This window comes from Mycteria americana, chromosome 7, assembly GCF_035582795.1.
Source record: "Mycteria americana isolate JAX WOST 10 ecotype Jacksonville Zoo and Gardens chromosome 7, USCA_MyAme_1.0, whole genome shotgun sequence".
Lineage (NCBI taxonomy): Eukaryota > Metazoa > Chordata > Aves > Ciconiiformes > Ciconiidae > Mycteria > Mycteria americana.
In genome coordinates, this window is record NC_134371.1 from 69,136,527 (window position 1) to 69,150,435 (window position 13,909).

The 13,909-nt window shown below is 38.8% G+C and overlaps 1 protein-coding gene across 10 annotated transcripts in view; it reads left to right on the top strand.

The window, feature by feature from the left end:
- Nucleotides 1–13,909, top strand: part of LRRC7 (leucine rich repeat containing 7) — a 176,091-nt gene that overhangs the window by 67,079 nt on the left and 95,103 nt on the right. For all 10 annotated transcript variants that reach the window (XR_012776653.1, XR_012776654.1, XM_075508974.1 and 7 more), the window contains exons 2-3: nucleotides 7,635–7,837; nucleotides 13,618–13,735. Coding sequence is in view for 8 of the 10 variants with exons in the window: in XM_075508974.1 (XP_075365089.1) it covers nucleotides 7,635–7,837; nucleotides 13,618–13,735 (321 nt within the window). In the remaining 2 variants the exon portion in view is untranslated. The remainder of the gene's footprint in view (nucleotides 1–7,634; nucleotides 7,838–13,617; nucleotides 13,736–13,909) is intronic.

The window sequence follows — 13,909 nt, forward strand, 5'->3', positions numbered from 1 at the left end:
GTCGGAGGAGGGATGCCTTCTGTACCTTCAGCACTCGTAGAATCACAAATCATGCTAAATGCTTCAGAAAAGGCTTCTGTTTCACGGACTAAGCGTTCTATGGGAGTTGAAGAAAAGAGCAGTGCTACCATCAACAAGATGAGGTTTGAAGAAGGGTGTGGTATGAGGAAAAGAAATAGTAGATGAAGAGTTTGGTCTCCAGCCTCCTCTTGTGATGAGTCACGTGTGCCGTGCCCGTGTTCGGCCAACGCTGTGCCCTGGGAGCGCCGGGCTGCGGCAAGGGGAGTTGTGGGTGATGAGTGGCCTCGGCCGGCTTGCGGGGGCAGGCTGAGGGTGTCCGCTTCGGGGACTCCGGCTGGGATGGGGCTCTGGGGGCTGGCTGGGTGGGTCCCTCGAGGAACCGCTCTCCGCTTTCATCACTTCTGGAGTGATGGCAGACCTTTGGGAGAACTGGAAGGGGATGATGGAAACTGTGATTGGTGTTGTGATTGATACATTTGTGATTTCTAAGCTTGATAGTATAACTCGCTGCAAAGAGCCAACATATTAGCATATTAATGTTGTTGATTATGCTGATAATAAGAGAAAGAAAAACGGAACAGAAAAATCATCACTTATCTGTGATGTATGACAAAGAAGTCAGTGAAGCGAATTGCCTGCTGCTTTGACTATAATTCATATTTTCTGAATGCTCTGGCAAATGTTACCATTATGACTCATTTCAGCCTTGGAATGCTCTCGTTCAGACTTCTAAGTTCTTTATTTTCAGGATTTCTCAGTAACTTTCTAGCACTACCAGACCACTTAAACTTTGCAATTTCTTGCAATTTTCTGAGTGAAATTTCAAGAGTATGAACAATTTTATGTTTGACACCTTGTCAGACCACACAGGCTGGTCCTACAGTCCTTACTACCTGTTGTTTTTCTTCCTGTTTGAATTTTGACTCACGCCATTGACTATGGCAGTGCCTCGGGGAACTAAGACCTCCCTGAGATAAGAATACTTAAATCAAGTGTCACATCAAAAACTTGTTTGGTAGAAAAATTAAATCCATAATTAATCTATACTGAAAAACAGAAAATGAAAAGCTGATTTATACTACCAATTATACAGAGGCAGATTCTGGAGTTTTTTACGGTAGCATTGTAACTACCTCTTTTCTTCATATATCTACTTGACGCTTTAGAAGAAGATGTCAGAAAACTATTGTTTGCTTCTAGAAATAAAATTGCCTACAATGATTTAAAATTGCTTTTAGTGAAGACTTTCAAGGGCTTGAAGAACACGTATATATGGAGCAGCTGCTCTGTGGTGCTAGCCATGTTAACACACAGCAATCCCGTGGAATTGTAACAGGAGGGTAGGCTTGGCGCGGTGTGAAGATAATCAGTCCAAGCTGCGTAGTGCAATAAAAATGTATAATGGTAGTGTCACCGTTACTTCTCGTCTGTTTTCACTCAGATTGTTCTTTCAGCAGAATATGCTGGAAAAATTACACCTGGTACTTCTTTGTCAGGGCAAATCTTTATCTTCTACAGGCAACCATTTTTAAAAATTACGTTTGATTTGATTACTGCAAAGTCTAGACTATTTTTTAAATGAAGGGTTATATAGCATTCGTTTAGAGAATGAGCTGCATAGAATTCAGTAGTACCCATCTTTTTAGGAGCTGGTTTCCTTACGGAAACAATGATTCTTGTCGTGCTTGATGTAAGCCACTGAGCCTGATATAAGCCAAAGCTTCTATGAATCACAAAGCTTTTTTTAATACTCTTACAATGCTTTCTATCCTGTTTTTTTGGTGGTTTTTTGGTTTATTTGTTTTATTTTTTTTTTTTTAGCATGTGTATAAATACATTCATTCGAAGTTTTGCAGGTCCAAGATGATCAAGAGAGTTGACCTCATAATTACAGTCAGATCTTTCAAATACAGTATTTGGTAATTCTTGTTTTAAATGCACTATCAACAAGAAATCGAGTGGATTTGCAAGGCAATTTGAAACTAGTTTTTATGCTACAACTCTTTCAAATTGCTTGCCCAATAATTGCCACTTGCTGCTTGTTGTTACTGGTTATTTAACACTGGTACTGGAAAAGTAAAGCACATTGAAGGTGATACTTTGCACATTTTAGGATAAAACTAAACTGATTAGATAAAAATATTTTCAGAGAGATATGGCTTTTTTTAGTTGTGTTTTTTAAGCAAATTTTTAATTACTTTGTGAGGGGAAGAAAAGAAAATGGCTGTATCCAGTGATGTGTAGGCCCATTGCAGAGGAAAAAGCTTCTGAGATGAAAAAATAAATTATTCTATCTTGGTTTTTTGAAGAAAAAAAAAAAAAAAAAAAATTGCTGCCTCTCCTGTTCTTTCAAGAAGTTTTGAAGTTTGTCAAGCTATTTTGTTCCATCTTTAAGTCAGAGTTTTGTGAGCCATACAGCAATTTTCTTTGCCTCTGTCTTTCAAAGAGGCAAGGAGAACATCTTCTCCGTGATTACTGAGAAACAGGGATTAGCGGTTTTACTGCACAAAAGATCCATTAATTGAGAAGAGATTAGATTGTATTGTAATTAATTTCCATAAAACTACTGTTTTTCTTAGATTAAGGATTTTCTTTATAAGAGAATAAACTGCAGATAATGATAATGAGATGCTTGCATGAAGCTGATAAATAGCAGTGTATATTTATGCTTCTTTCATAGTTTCTTTAATTCAAGAAAGAATATATTTTTAAAAAACATTCAGAAAACAGGTCATAACATTTTTAAGCTTTTGTGGGGAAAAATGTGTTTGCGTTTCATTTTGTTTTTCTGAATTGTTGAAAAATGGTACATTACAATTTGTTATGAATGCAGTTGTGTAGAATTAATTATTAGTAATGATGTTAGTAAATTTCCTTAAGCAGAATCGCAAAAAAAAAAAGGATATACGTTTCATCCTAGTTCTTCTGCATTTGAAAAAATCCACTCTTGCCCCTGCCTTTGCAGGACAGCCTTTATAGCTTTCCAAGTTGCGGAGCATTTCTGTGTGTGGTCTGATGAATTTTGAAAATGGAGTGTTCTTCCATGTGAGACTGAATAGACAACCTGAAACTTCTTACTTTTGACTGTGATAGAAAGCTTTTAGAGTGTATAGTCTTCAACGTATAGCATGTGACATATGGTGAGCAATAGCCTCTAATACTCAGCTATGGAGAAATATATTGCTTTCTCTAGTTTAAATGGGGAAAAGTACTAAGCATGGTGTCCCTGTGAGGAAGGAGGGAGACGTTCTATATCCCTTACAGGGATTAAGGAATTTTATAAAGCAGCAATGTGTATGGTGACTCCACCGCCCAAAGTGGGAGCTTGGCTTTCTGTCGACTCTATGGGACTTATTTAAATCTTGTTCCCCAGGATCTCAAGTAGCAATCCTCTTGCAGTAAGTAACCATCAGAACAAAAGAAAAGCTTCATGAAAATTATGAAGGAATAAAATGTAGGTAAGAAAAGTGTAATTACCAAAGCTGGTATTAGGCCAGGGTAGGAATTAATAATACTGAATTAATAAAGGGTTTAATTACCATTAGTCCGGAAGGCATGAAATTTTACTCCTTTCAGTTGCACCACAGGTCCTTTAATTCTGTACTTTCTGAAATGAGTGCAAAGAACAATTTAAATCCCAGGGGATTTTTTTTTTACAGGTTTTTCAGCATCTTTGTTTTCTTTTTAATTACAAAGACTATGGACACACGCAAACCCACTTCTTATCAAAATACATTTAAGTTCATGCTTTCCCATGGCCATTCTTCCAGCAAATATTCTATAAGCAGTAGTTTCTGTAGCGGAGTTACTTCATACTAATTTTTCTCACAAAATCTTAGCAATGCACCATAATTCGGGTTCAAGTACCTTTCTTATTCCAGTGTTGATCTTTTCTTAAATACAGATTGCTCATCTATCCAAATCACATTCTGGGTTGGTTTTGGTTCTTTTTCCTGAAGAGGACAGTTCCAGTAGGTAACCAATTAATCCCACCAACCTAATTTATCATGACCATTGGGTCTTACTGTAGCTTTTTGAGGAAGGCAGAGTAACGGAATCACCTTTGTTTATCCTCTGCATTTTTTTCTTTCTGATTTGTAAAATGATTTTCTATTGAATAGAAACTTACAGATGTTTTTCTGAACTGCCATAATGGAAACACTTTTGTTTACATAAGCAAAAGAAAAAACTATTTTCTAAAATGTTTTTGCTGTTGTAATTGCTATTTTTAGTACAGCTCTATCACTTTACTATTTGTACACTTTCTAGCTACTCTGTTATACTGTTATTGTTCTGGGTTTCTATTAAAATGAAACGCGGGGTTTGTTTTATGTGTATGCCTACAGTAGAGGAGAATAATGCAAAGCTAAGTGCTTCATAATGCCTATGGGAAGAATGTTTTTCTGAGTAGTTTTTGAAGTACATGTCACTGTTCAATTGTTCATTATCTTCTAACGGCTTGAAAAGCTACAAATAATTTGATATTCCAAGGGCATTTATTTTTATTGTGTCAAGGTTTGAAATACGCAGTCGCAAATGCTGCTTCTATGCTTGAATACAAAGAGGCTGTGCAGCTTGATAGCTGATTTCATTTTTCTTGTGAAATACGTATTCTGTGACCAGTGCTTTTACAGTTTTCATTTGTTTCGATCTTGTACGCTCAAATGAGCGATTGGGGAAGATTTCTGGAACTCAAGATGCAGCGCAGCTTGGTGTCAGTGGTCGTGCTGCACCCCTTCTCTAGCCTGCGCTCGCGTTCTGGACGTAGTGGCAAGGCAGAGGGGCTGGGAGGCCGCGAGGTGTTTGTGCTGCCTGCCCTGTGCCGGGCCCTGCAGCTGGCCGGGCCCTGCAGCTGGCCGGGCCCAGCAGGGATGGCCGCCCCGCTGCGTGCAGGGGACGCTCCTTCAGGAGGGGAGGGAGAGGAGAGGCTGCCTCAGCTGGGCGTCCCAGGAGGGGAACACGGCTGGAGGCTGCCTGCTTCACATCCTTTCCCCTCAGCCTTTGCCGCAGCCCTGCTGCTGTTGACAGCTTTCCCTCTCCTCGTTGCTCTGCCTTTTTTCCTTGCCGCGTCCCCGGTGTGAAGGCTCGCTGACGTCAGCCATTGCTGCAACTGCAGGTGATGCTAAAGGCAGGTAGAACATGGCGCAAGGTGACTAACTTGAAGTAGCGATGGCCAAAGCCGCTTTCAGCATCCAAGTACAGACTGTCTGAGACCAGACGAGCTGACTGCTTGTCATGTGCTGTGGTGGTGGGAGCAGCTAGAGTGAAAAAGATTTGGAGGGAGCAGGTAACACGGCAATTAGAAAAAACCCTGATCTGAGAGAGCACTGGGAGAACTTCTGGTGTGATGGGCCATTCTCCTACCGGCCTGGCTTTGGAGCAGAGCTTTGGGACTTTTCCCACCTTGAATAAAAAGTGACAAATGCAAAATTTTTTGAAGTAGAGAAAACTATAAAAGTCATTTCTTCCCAAATGGGTTGAAACTGACCAACGGATTGGAAGCTGCAAAGGCAATCGCCTTATTTCCAGAGGAAAATGAGGGGCGAGATTAAAGTAAACATATCTTTCTCACATGGAAATTTCCTGACTTTATCACAGCAAATTTTGGGTGCCAATCAAGAACCCAGGCCCAGCCACAGAGTTGGGTATGAACTCTGACTGGGGATCTAGTGTTCCTGGTGTAAGGAATTGAAATGAAGAACCTTGAAAATCAAAGTTCACAGAGTAAATTTGAGTGGCATGTGGCATCCTTAAATGTTAGCGGTGTGGCTGTTTGTATTCTGCAGTGGGCTGTACTGTTGAACTGAAGTAAAACTTTTAGATTTTGTGATTTATTAGCTTGTAAATGAATTGCTTCTTTTTTCATACCTATAACTGTTCTATTTTTACGTTTTCAGAAGTTTATGTACAGTGTATTATGCAGATGTTTTCATTGCATCAGCTGACTGTAATTAAGATACAACTTTTATGTTATACCCACAAACTTGGCATCTGGTCAAGCTGAATTACAAAATTACTATACCCTTTTCTCTGTTTTAAGCTTTACCCTTAAGCTGGAATCAGCCAATAGAAAGCCTGTCATTGGCACTGCCAAATGAGTAACCAGCTGCACTCTGGTTTCACTGTTGTTCCTTTCAACAGCTCGGTGGTCTTGAGAACATGAAAAAACAGTATTTGTTCTGACAGTGTTCATGTGCTCGTCTCATTGGGATGGCTAGAGGCAGATTACGTGCTAATATAATTTAAACAAGGAAGTAAAACATTTGAGTATTTAATTTATCTCCAAAATATCAATGTATTGCATGATAAAAAAGTCACAGAGATCCATGAATGGAACATTAGCTGACCAATTAAATTATTTTTTTATCTTACATTGCAGATAAATAATGGCTTAAGCAATATGATTTACCTCCACTGATATTTTGCTTTAATATACAGCTGCTTTTTCACTGGCATCCTGTGAAAGAGGATCCTGATGAGCTTTATTTTGCTTTACTTGGACTACTTTTGTGTATTTTTTTAATAAATGTAACTCCAAACCTTGTAAGTGGTTTAGAAAATGGGAGTTGGATGTTTAGCCCTTCTTGGCTTTGTGGTAATATGTTTCAGAACAGCCCGATTTACTTATAATCATGTTAAAATAACTTCTAAAAATGTCAATATCTATTCGAGATTTAGAGACTGCTTGTCATGTATAAAATCTGCTTATTGAGTGTTCTCTCAGTTCAAGAGTAGTGAGTTAAAGTATTTTTATTCCACTGAAAAATAGTAAGATACAATTGTGTGACCTGTTACTCATAAGAGTTAGAGGCGCTCATGCAAACTGTGTGTGCAAGGAAGAGCTGCAGAGCTTGGCGTCTAGATTAGAAGAAGTTAGGGAACAGACTGTGCTGAAATTTCCCAGGCGTTTTATTTTACTGCAGAAAAATTAATGGCATTTCTGCTAAGTCCCTTATCTGAGTTTTCAGCAGACCAAGGTAAGGTAAGAGAAGCAGGAATGACAGGTAAAGAAACTGTCTGGTTTTGGGTTACTTTTGTTCTAGTTTTATAACCAATTAAGTTTACATATCCTTTCTTTATTCATATGGTTGAAAAGACAGCGAATATACTCCAGCAGTAACTGTGGAAAGCTAAGGAACTCTGTTGATTTCAGAGAAATCAGATATAATGCAAGGGGGCATTTGTCAGGGAGAATCAGAACCAGATGACTCTGATTCACTTCAGTGACTCGCAGTCCAAGCCGAGCAAGGGACTAAAACACGGCGTACAAACGTCATTTTGTACTTTGATGAACGTGTTGATATGTGTATGATTTGCACACCTAATTTTCATCATTAAAGAAAGCAACAGTTGTGGATGGTCTTGGCATGTTTTCTTCTGTCCCAGTGTAGGGGAACAGATGATGTGTTGAGACTGCTTTTTGTGATTATGCTGGCAAATCTCACTTTTTCATGTTGTGTAGAAAGGTAGAATAAGAAATGCAGAATGGAGACTACAGATATCCCTCGGGAAAAACTGTATTTAATGGACTGCAATCTTGATAATAATTCTAAAGAAATAGTCCCCAAAACGTTGATAGTTTCAGAAAACTGTTTTTTCCCCTTTTCCTTCAGTATGCTGCTTGGAGATGACAACCAAAAGGAAAATTATCGGCCGCTTGGTGCCCTGCCGGTGTTTTCGTGGTGAAGAAGAAATCGTCTCAGTGTTAGATTACTCCCACTGTGGCCTACAGCAGGTGCCAAAGGAGGTTTTTAACTTTGAACGGACATTAGAGGAGCTTTACCTAGATGCCAATCAAATTGAAGAGCTACCTAAGGTAATCAGTGTTCTGCCTGTAATACAGATGTCAAAGTTGTGGTCTTAAATGTGTATTCGACATGCGCTTCAACTCTGAAATAGGGCTTGCTCTTGACCAGGAGACCTGCTTGCTGTGGGAAGAGTCATGGCTATTAACTCCAGAGATTCAATTGCATTTTTTCTGCGCTCTCTGAAGAGCCCGAACAGCTGAGACGCTGTTCTTGCAGATGGTACTGCGTGGGGAGGAGCAGGGCCACCTCCTTCTCCCTGCTTCATAGCACAAGAACAGGGGGCAGCCAATGAAGTCTTAAGTGGGGAAATGAACAATTGTTCGAAAGAAGGACTTCTTGCACAACAAGTAACTGATATGGCATTTGATACCTTGACCAGGAGTATGCTAATATATGGGGTAGATGAGCTCACATTTGGATCCTCTGTAGCACTGCTTTTAAAAGCAGGCTCTTTGTCAGGATAAGCCGTTTATCCTTGTGGGAGAAATGCCAGTACTATCTGACTAATATTTTTATAACTGCAAATGACGTCCTGCAATAAGATTACTTAAGTTATCCTTCCTGTGTAAAGCTGCTTTTATAGAATCTTTAAATCTGTTCTCCTGATGATTAATGTTTACTATAAGGAATTAAAAGTTACTGTAACTTAAGTGTTCTGGAAACAGAAGAGGGCAAGGTAGTGGAAAAACCAATTAACAGTAGGTGCTAGCTACATAGTGAAGCATGAAGTAATGTAATCCGTTCCTTAATTGAATTTTTCTCAACAATAATGAAAGATGCTTACAAGTCTTTAATTAAACATTGTTCCACTGTAATCCATTCTTCATCATCTCTCAACATATTTCTTACTTACACTGCATAGAGACTTTATATAAATTCTATTTACAAATGTAGAAAACGTACTTTTTCCATTACATGGGGTTCCCTTATTCAGAAATGATGGTTCATTGCTTAAGATTGCTCACTCTGTCAAGAAATTCTTTACAGATGGTAAGACAGGGTAGCTACAATCTTTTAAGTGTCACAGAAAGATGATATGGAGAACTGCCTTATCACTCCTGCTACTGGAAAGGAGAGCAGAGAACCAGGTATTTTTTCTGTCCCCATAAATATGAAATGGATTGGGGCGGAGGCCATTTTACTGCTAATGAATATCTTCAGGACTGTTTCTCTTTTAATAATAATATATGGTTAACCTTGTATATTTTAATTACGCTACTGAAGAATCATAGTGAAGAATATATAAAGCATCTAATTTAGCTATGGATTTTTGGAGTATTTGTTTTGGGTCTCTTGAAAGTATGCATTACCATGGTATTCAAACTAAATTGCAGTGTATAACGGAAGACAAATATATCAGGGCATAGAACAAGGGCAATATGCCATAATTCTGTATGGAAAAACTGAGGGCCAAAGGTAAGGGGTCCGAAATGACAAAATTGGGATGAAGGTGATAGTTGTCAGTGTCAGTCACAATTGAAACGTGCACGCTGAGGAAACCTTTGCATTGTGTTGTGGTGTCACCTATTTTGTATGTATTATTTGTGAAACAAAACAGCAGATAAATACATACCTTGGAGAGATTTAAATGTATAGGACTCTATTTTTGCACCTCTCTCTTCTCATTTTTCTTTGTGATAAATAATATTTTGAAGCAAATACTAGGTATTGAAGAAATCCTTTTAACTGGTCTTAAGTTTGGGTAAATGCATCGTTTAACATAGTCTTGGCCCTGTATAAGAGAAGATTAATTTGCTTGCTTTATACCATTCATAATTTTTTGTCTTAAGCCTTTATTAATCATTACCATAAATTAAACAGTCCAAATAATTTCTTTATCAAATTTTCTGCTTCAGATATTTTTTGCTGCATGTCTGAACTTTTTTTCACTATTGAATTAATATTCTAGGAGAGAAAATGCCATTTTTTCCATAAAATGGCACCATATTACTTAACTTTTGTATTACACGTTATGATCTACCGTAGGCAGAACTTTCCTCTCTCTGTAAATGTGAATTCCAATAACTTCTTCCAGAGAAAATTTGTTTTGTCAATTTTCTGTTATTTACCAAATGTTATGTGCCTCTGAAGTTACAATATTCTTTTGAAATTTTCTCTCATCAGAACACTTTATCATGTTTAAAAATTTAATGAAAAAGCATAGGTAAAAACTCTGTTAAGTCCTTATCTTCCTAGATACATGATACACTAGAGACCAATAAATTATTTTGCATTAAACTGATGTATTAAACTCATTCTGCCTGTTTTTTAAAAATTTTTACCTTACATTTTATGCATCATAATTATGCTTTTTTTCTGCTGTCTTAATTAGAAATGGATTTCTAGTTCCTACTTTCTAATATTTTTCTTTTAAGGATTTATAGGATTGTTGTATCATTCTTATTCTCAATTTTCCCCTAATTCTAGCCCAGTCTTTTATTTTATTTGCCTTTGACTTCATTATCATGAGCTGGTGCTGCAAGTATGTCCTTATTTGTATGAGTCAAATGAATCAATGACTAATAAAAAAGAATATTGATTTTAATGAAGGTGGAGTCATTGGCAATCAGTATCCAGAAAAACATGACCGAGATGAAAATTCTCCCCAGCAGCTTTCCCTTATAAATATCAAGTCCGGACTAATTTGTAATGGACAAAATTAGTTTACTTGTTAATGACCTAGGAAAAATTCGTCTGTCTTTAACAACAAATTCTAGAAATTGCTACCACTGTGTTTCGCCATCTCACGTGTTGGTAAAATAGATACCAGTAACGCTAAATAATGCTACAGAAGTGAGAGGCTACATCTTAACGCCTGATTGTCTCACTGAGAACAAGCAGTACAACCAATATATAATCGGTGCTGAGGTAATCACTTAAGTATAGCTCACATAGATGGGTAGGTATTATAAATTAACTATATTTTGCTTTTGCATTGCATTTGCTATCTAAGTTACAGTTTCCATTAAAGGCATTGAATGCTTTGTCTAGATCTGCCAATAAGAAATCCTGTGTCCGTTCTGCAAAGCTAGCAAGTGTTACTCCTTTGGAATCCTGGCATCAAACTCCCCTGATATGTCAACCAATTGATTTCACAGTTATGCCTATGGAAAGTAAAGAGCAGACATTTCATGTTGCCCTCTGATGGCCCGGGAAGCCAACAGCCTCTGTTGCTGGGTAGTCAAGAGCTTGAGATATGCGGGATAATAGCCCATTGTTATAAGGCAAATCACAGCGCTGTTAGCACCACTTGGTTTCCAGTCTGAAAGGAATAAAAGTAGGATATGGACGTACAGTGTGATGATCACATCAAGATCGTGATGGTGAGGCCATAAAGCACTAGAAATTGAGAAGGACAGCTTTTGAAAATCCAGTGGGTTAAAAAAAAGTGGGCAATTTTGGGCCTACATACCTGTAGTCACGCTCTTGTGTTATTTCTGATACAACAGTACATCATAAAACTACTCCGGAGGGAATGTTTTTTATTACACTTCTTCATTCACCAGTTCAGAGCCTTGTATCTGTTCAGATATTGTCAAAACTTTAAGTTCCAAGCCTTCCTTGGCTTTTCAAAGAAGAATTCTCCAGGGGAATGGCTGGGACCACACACTGGGAATTTCATTTTCCAGGTATAATAGCATGGTATAGTTCGTGTATGTACCAAAATTCTGCAGGTTCCCTGTGCTGAACATTACTGATGTCTACAGCTGTTCCCACACAGCTAGAAATTTCAAGAGCCAACCCTAGAGCCTATTCATTTCATTACTTTCCAGTCTTCTCCAAAACGATGTGCTTCCTTCAAAAAGAGAGGAAGTAGGTGCTCTCAGATGCATTGCAAAGGAATTCCTCGTGCTTCGGAGAGAGATTTCCCTTTAGTAGCATTGTCTGCAAGCAGAAATGCGTAACCCAGTTTGGCTTCCAGGCGTACAGTAAATGTTCTGGCTGTTCCTATCAGTTGGCTCGGGAACCGCAGGCCGCAGCCCGCAAGCGGTTCTCTCTGTCGCTCCTGCGGGGCTGCAGCAGTGCGTGGTGCTTCTCCGCCTGCCGCTGGCCTTAGCCGGGAGCGGGCGGGAGGAGGCTGTTGTGCAATCGTGAGAATGAACAAGTACGTTTCGTGTAAGAGGAAACCTGAAAAAACCTGTGAATACACAAGCATGTGGAAAAGTGTCTTTCAGTGAAAAGGCCCTTTCGTATTTGGTGCCAATTGATGGTGGTTGTGCTGTGGTGCTTCTCATTCTGAGCATTTTTTATTCATGTGATTCCCTCTCAGTTTTCTGAGAATAGCTTATCTTGAAGAAGAAGCAGGATTTTTCTAAAGGATTATGAGTTATGGCAGAAAAATGCAGTTTCAAAATGATCTAAAATTTACTTCAGGTGAAGTACCAGGTTGGCATTTGCATGCCATTTGTGTGCTAATTTTCTCCTCTCCGGATAATCGGCTGAGTTTTTCATCTCGGCAATCAAATTATTACACATTCTCAAATAGCCTGTAGGTGAGACTTTACTCTGATGTAGAAGTCTGAAAGAAAGACTAAATCTGTTGTAGACACAGCACTAATACTTGAAGAGGGGTTTTGAGATGCCAGCAAAGAGGAGAAGTTCTTCTCTGGAACCCACTGAAATTTCTGGTGCCATTTGGTGAGCTCATATTCGCAGAAAGTCCTATGGGGTTTGGTAACTTTTAGCTCTTGAAAAGAGCGATGTTTTTAGAGCCTGCAGCTGCAGAGCGGGTAGTGGGAAGCAGGTCTTCGCTGCAGGCCGGTGCGGTGGGCAGCGCAGGAGCGGTTGGCACCGGGGGTTGGAGGCCAGGGTGCGTACCGCCGAGGCGGGCGGCCATGCGTGGCCCTGCCCTGCTCCTCTTAACAGTCAGTTTTCCACAGTGCCGTTGCTGGGGAGTGTGGAGCAGGGCAAGAAATAAGGCAAGCAATTATATTGCATTCTCCTCTTATACCTGCTAGCACGCTGGGCTCGAAGAAGCTGTAAGCTACTCTGTCTAAAAAAATGCACCTGCTTGTTGGTCATATACGGCACCTCCAACCTGGCAATGCAGCGTACCTAGACGCGACATCGCTTTCATGACTGCTTTCTCCGAGTGTGGTGCTTTTACTGATTTCTACATGTGTAAGGTGCTGTATGAGAGAGTGATATTTCTTGAGGAAAGCAGCCATGTTAAATAGGTGCTTTCGACACGATTTATTGATTCCTGCAGGTTGAAAGGAGGATTGTTTTTGCAGTGGAAATTCTGACATTTTATAAAACCTGAATTTGAATTAAAAATTAGAATCAAGTCCTGAATTTTGGGGGGGACTTAAGGAACATATCGTTTTGATAATGTCAAAGCATTTTGTGTCTTGAAGATAGCAAATTTCTTCTGCATGAAGTCAAAATATTTTAAAATCTGTCACAAAATTCAATTATAAAATCAAATATTTTAATTTACCACAAGCCACAAAAAATTTCAATTGATATGACATGTATGAAATATCATGTACCTACAAAATGTTGATTGCAATGAGTATGCAGTTTTTGACAGAAAGCTCTTTTTGAACATTCCTGCTACCAATCAGCTGTTCTGATTATTCTTGCCAACTGTGTGTAAGCTGTGTGGATGATACTGAGCAGCCTATAAGAATGTCTTCTCAAACAATGGCTTTTCAAAATATTTTTTGATTATTGAATTCTTATGTAGCAAATGTACTTTTGTGGTATTTGTTGCTTCTGTGTATAAATAATGATCCCAAACTGATCTTTTTCCTGAAACACTGTAAAGTATCTTTTTATGTTACAGCAACTGTTCAACTGTCAAGCTTTACGCAAACTGAGTATACCAGACAATGACCTTTCAAGTCTGCCAACCACTATTGCTAGCTTAGTTAATCTCAAAGAACTTGATATCAGTAAAAATGGTAAGAGATCAAAAGTATAAGTATTTTAAAGAATTGTAATGAATATGAACAATAATGAAGTTGTAATTCCTAATGATAAGCAAACTTGTGTTCTAGAAAACTTGCTCTTTTTCTAGATTATGTACTATTTTCCTGTCTGGCACTGCTGAGTAGTCTGGGTAGATATCTGCTGCA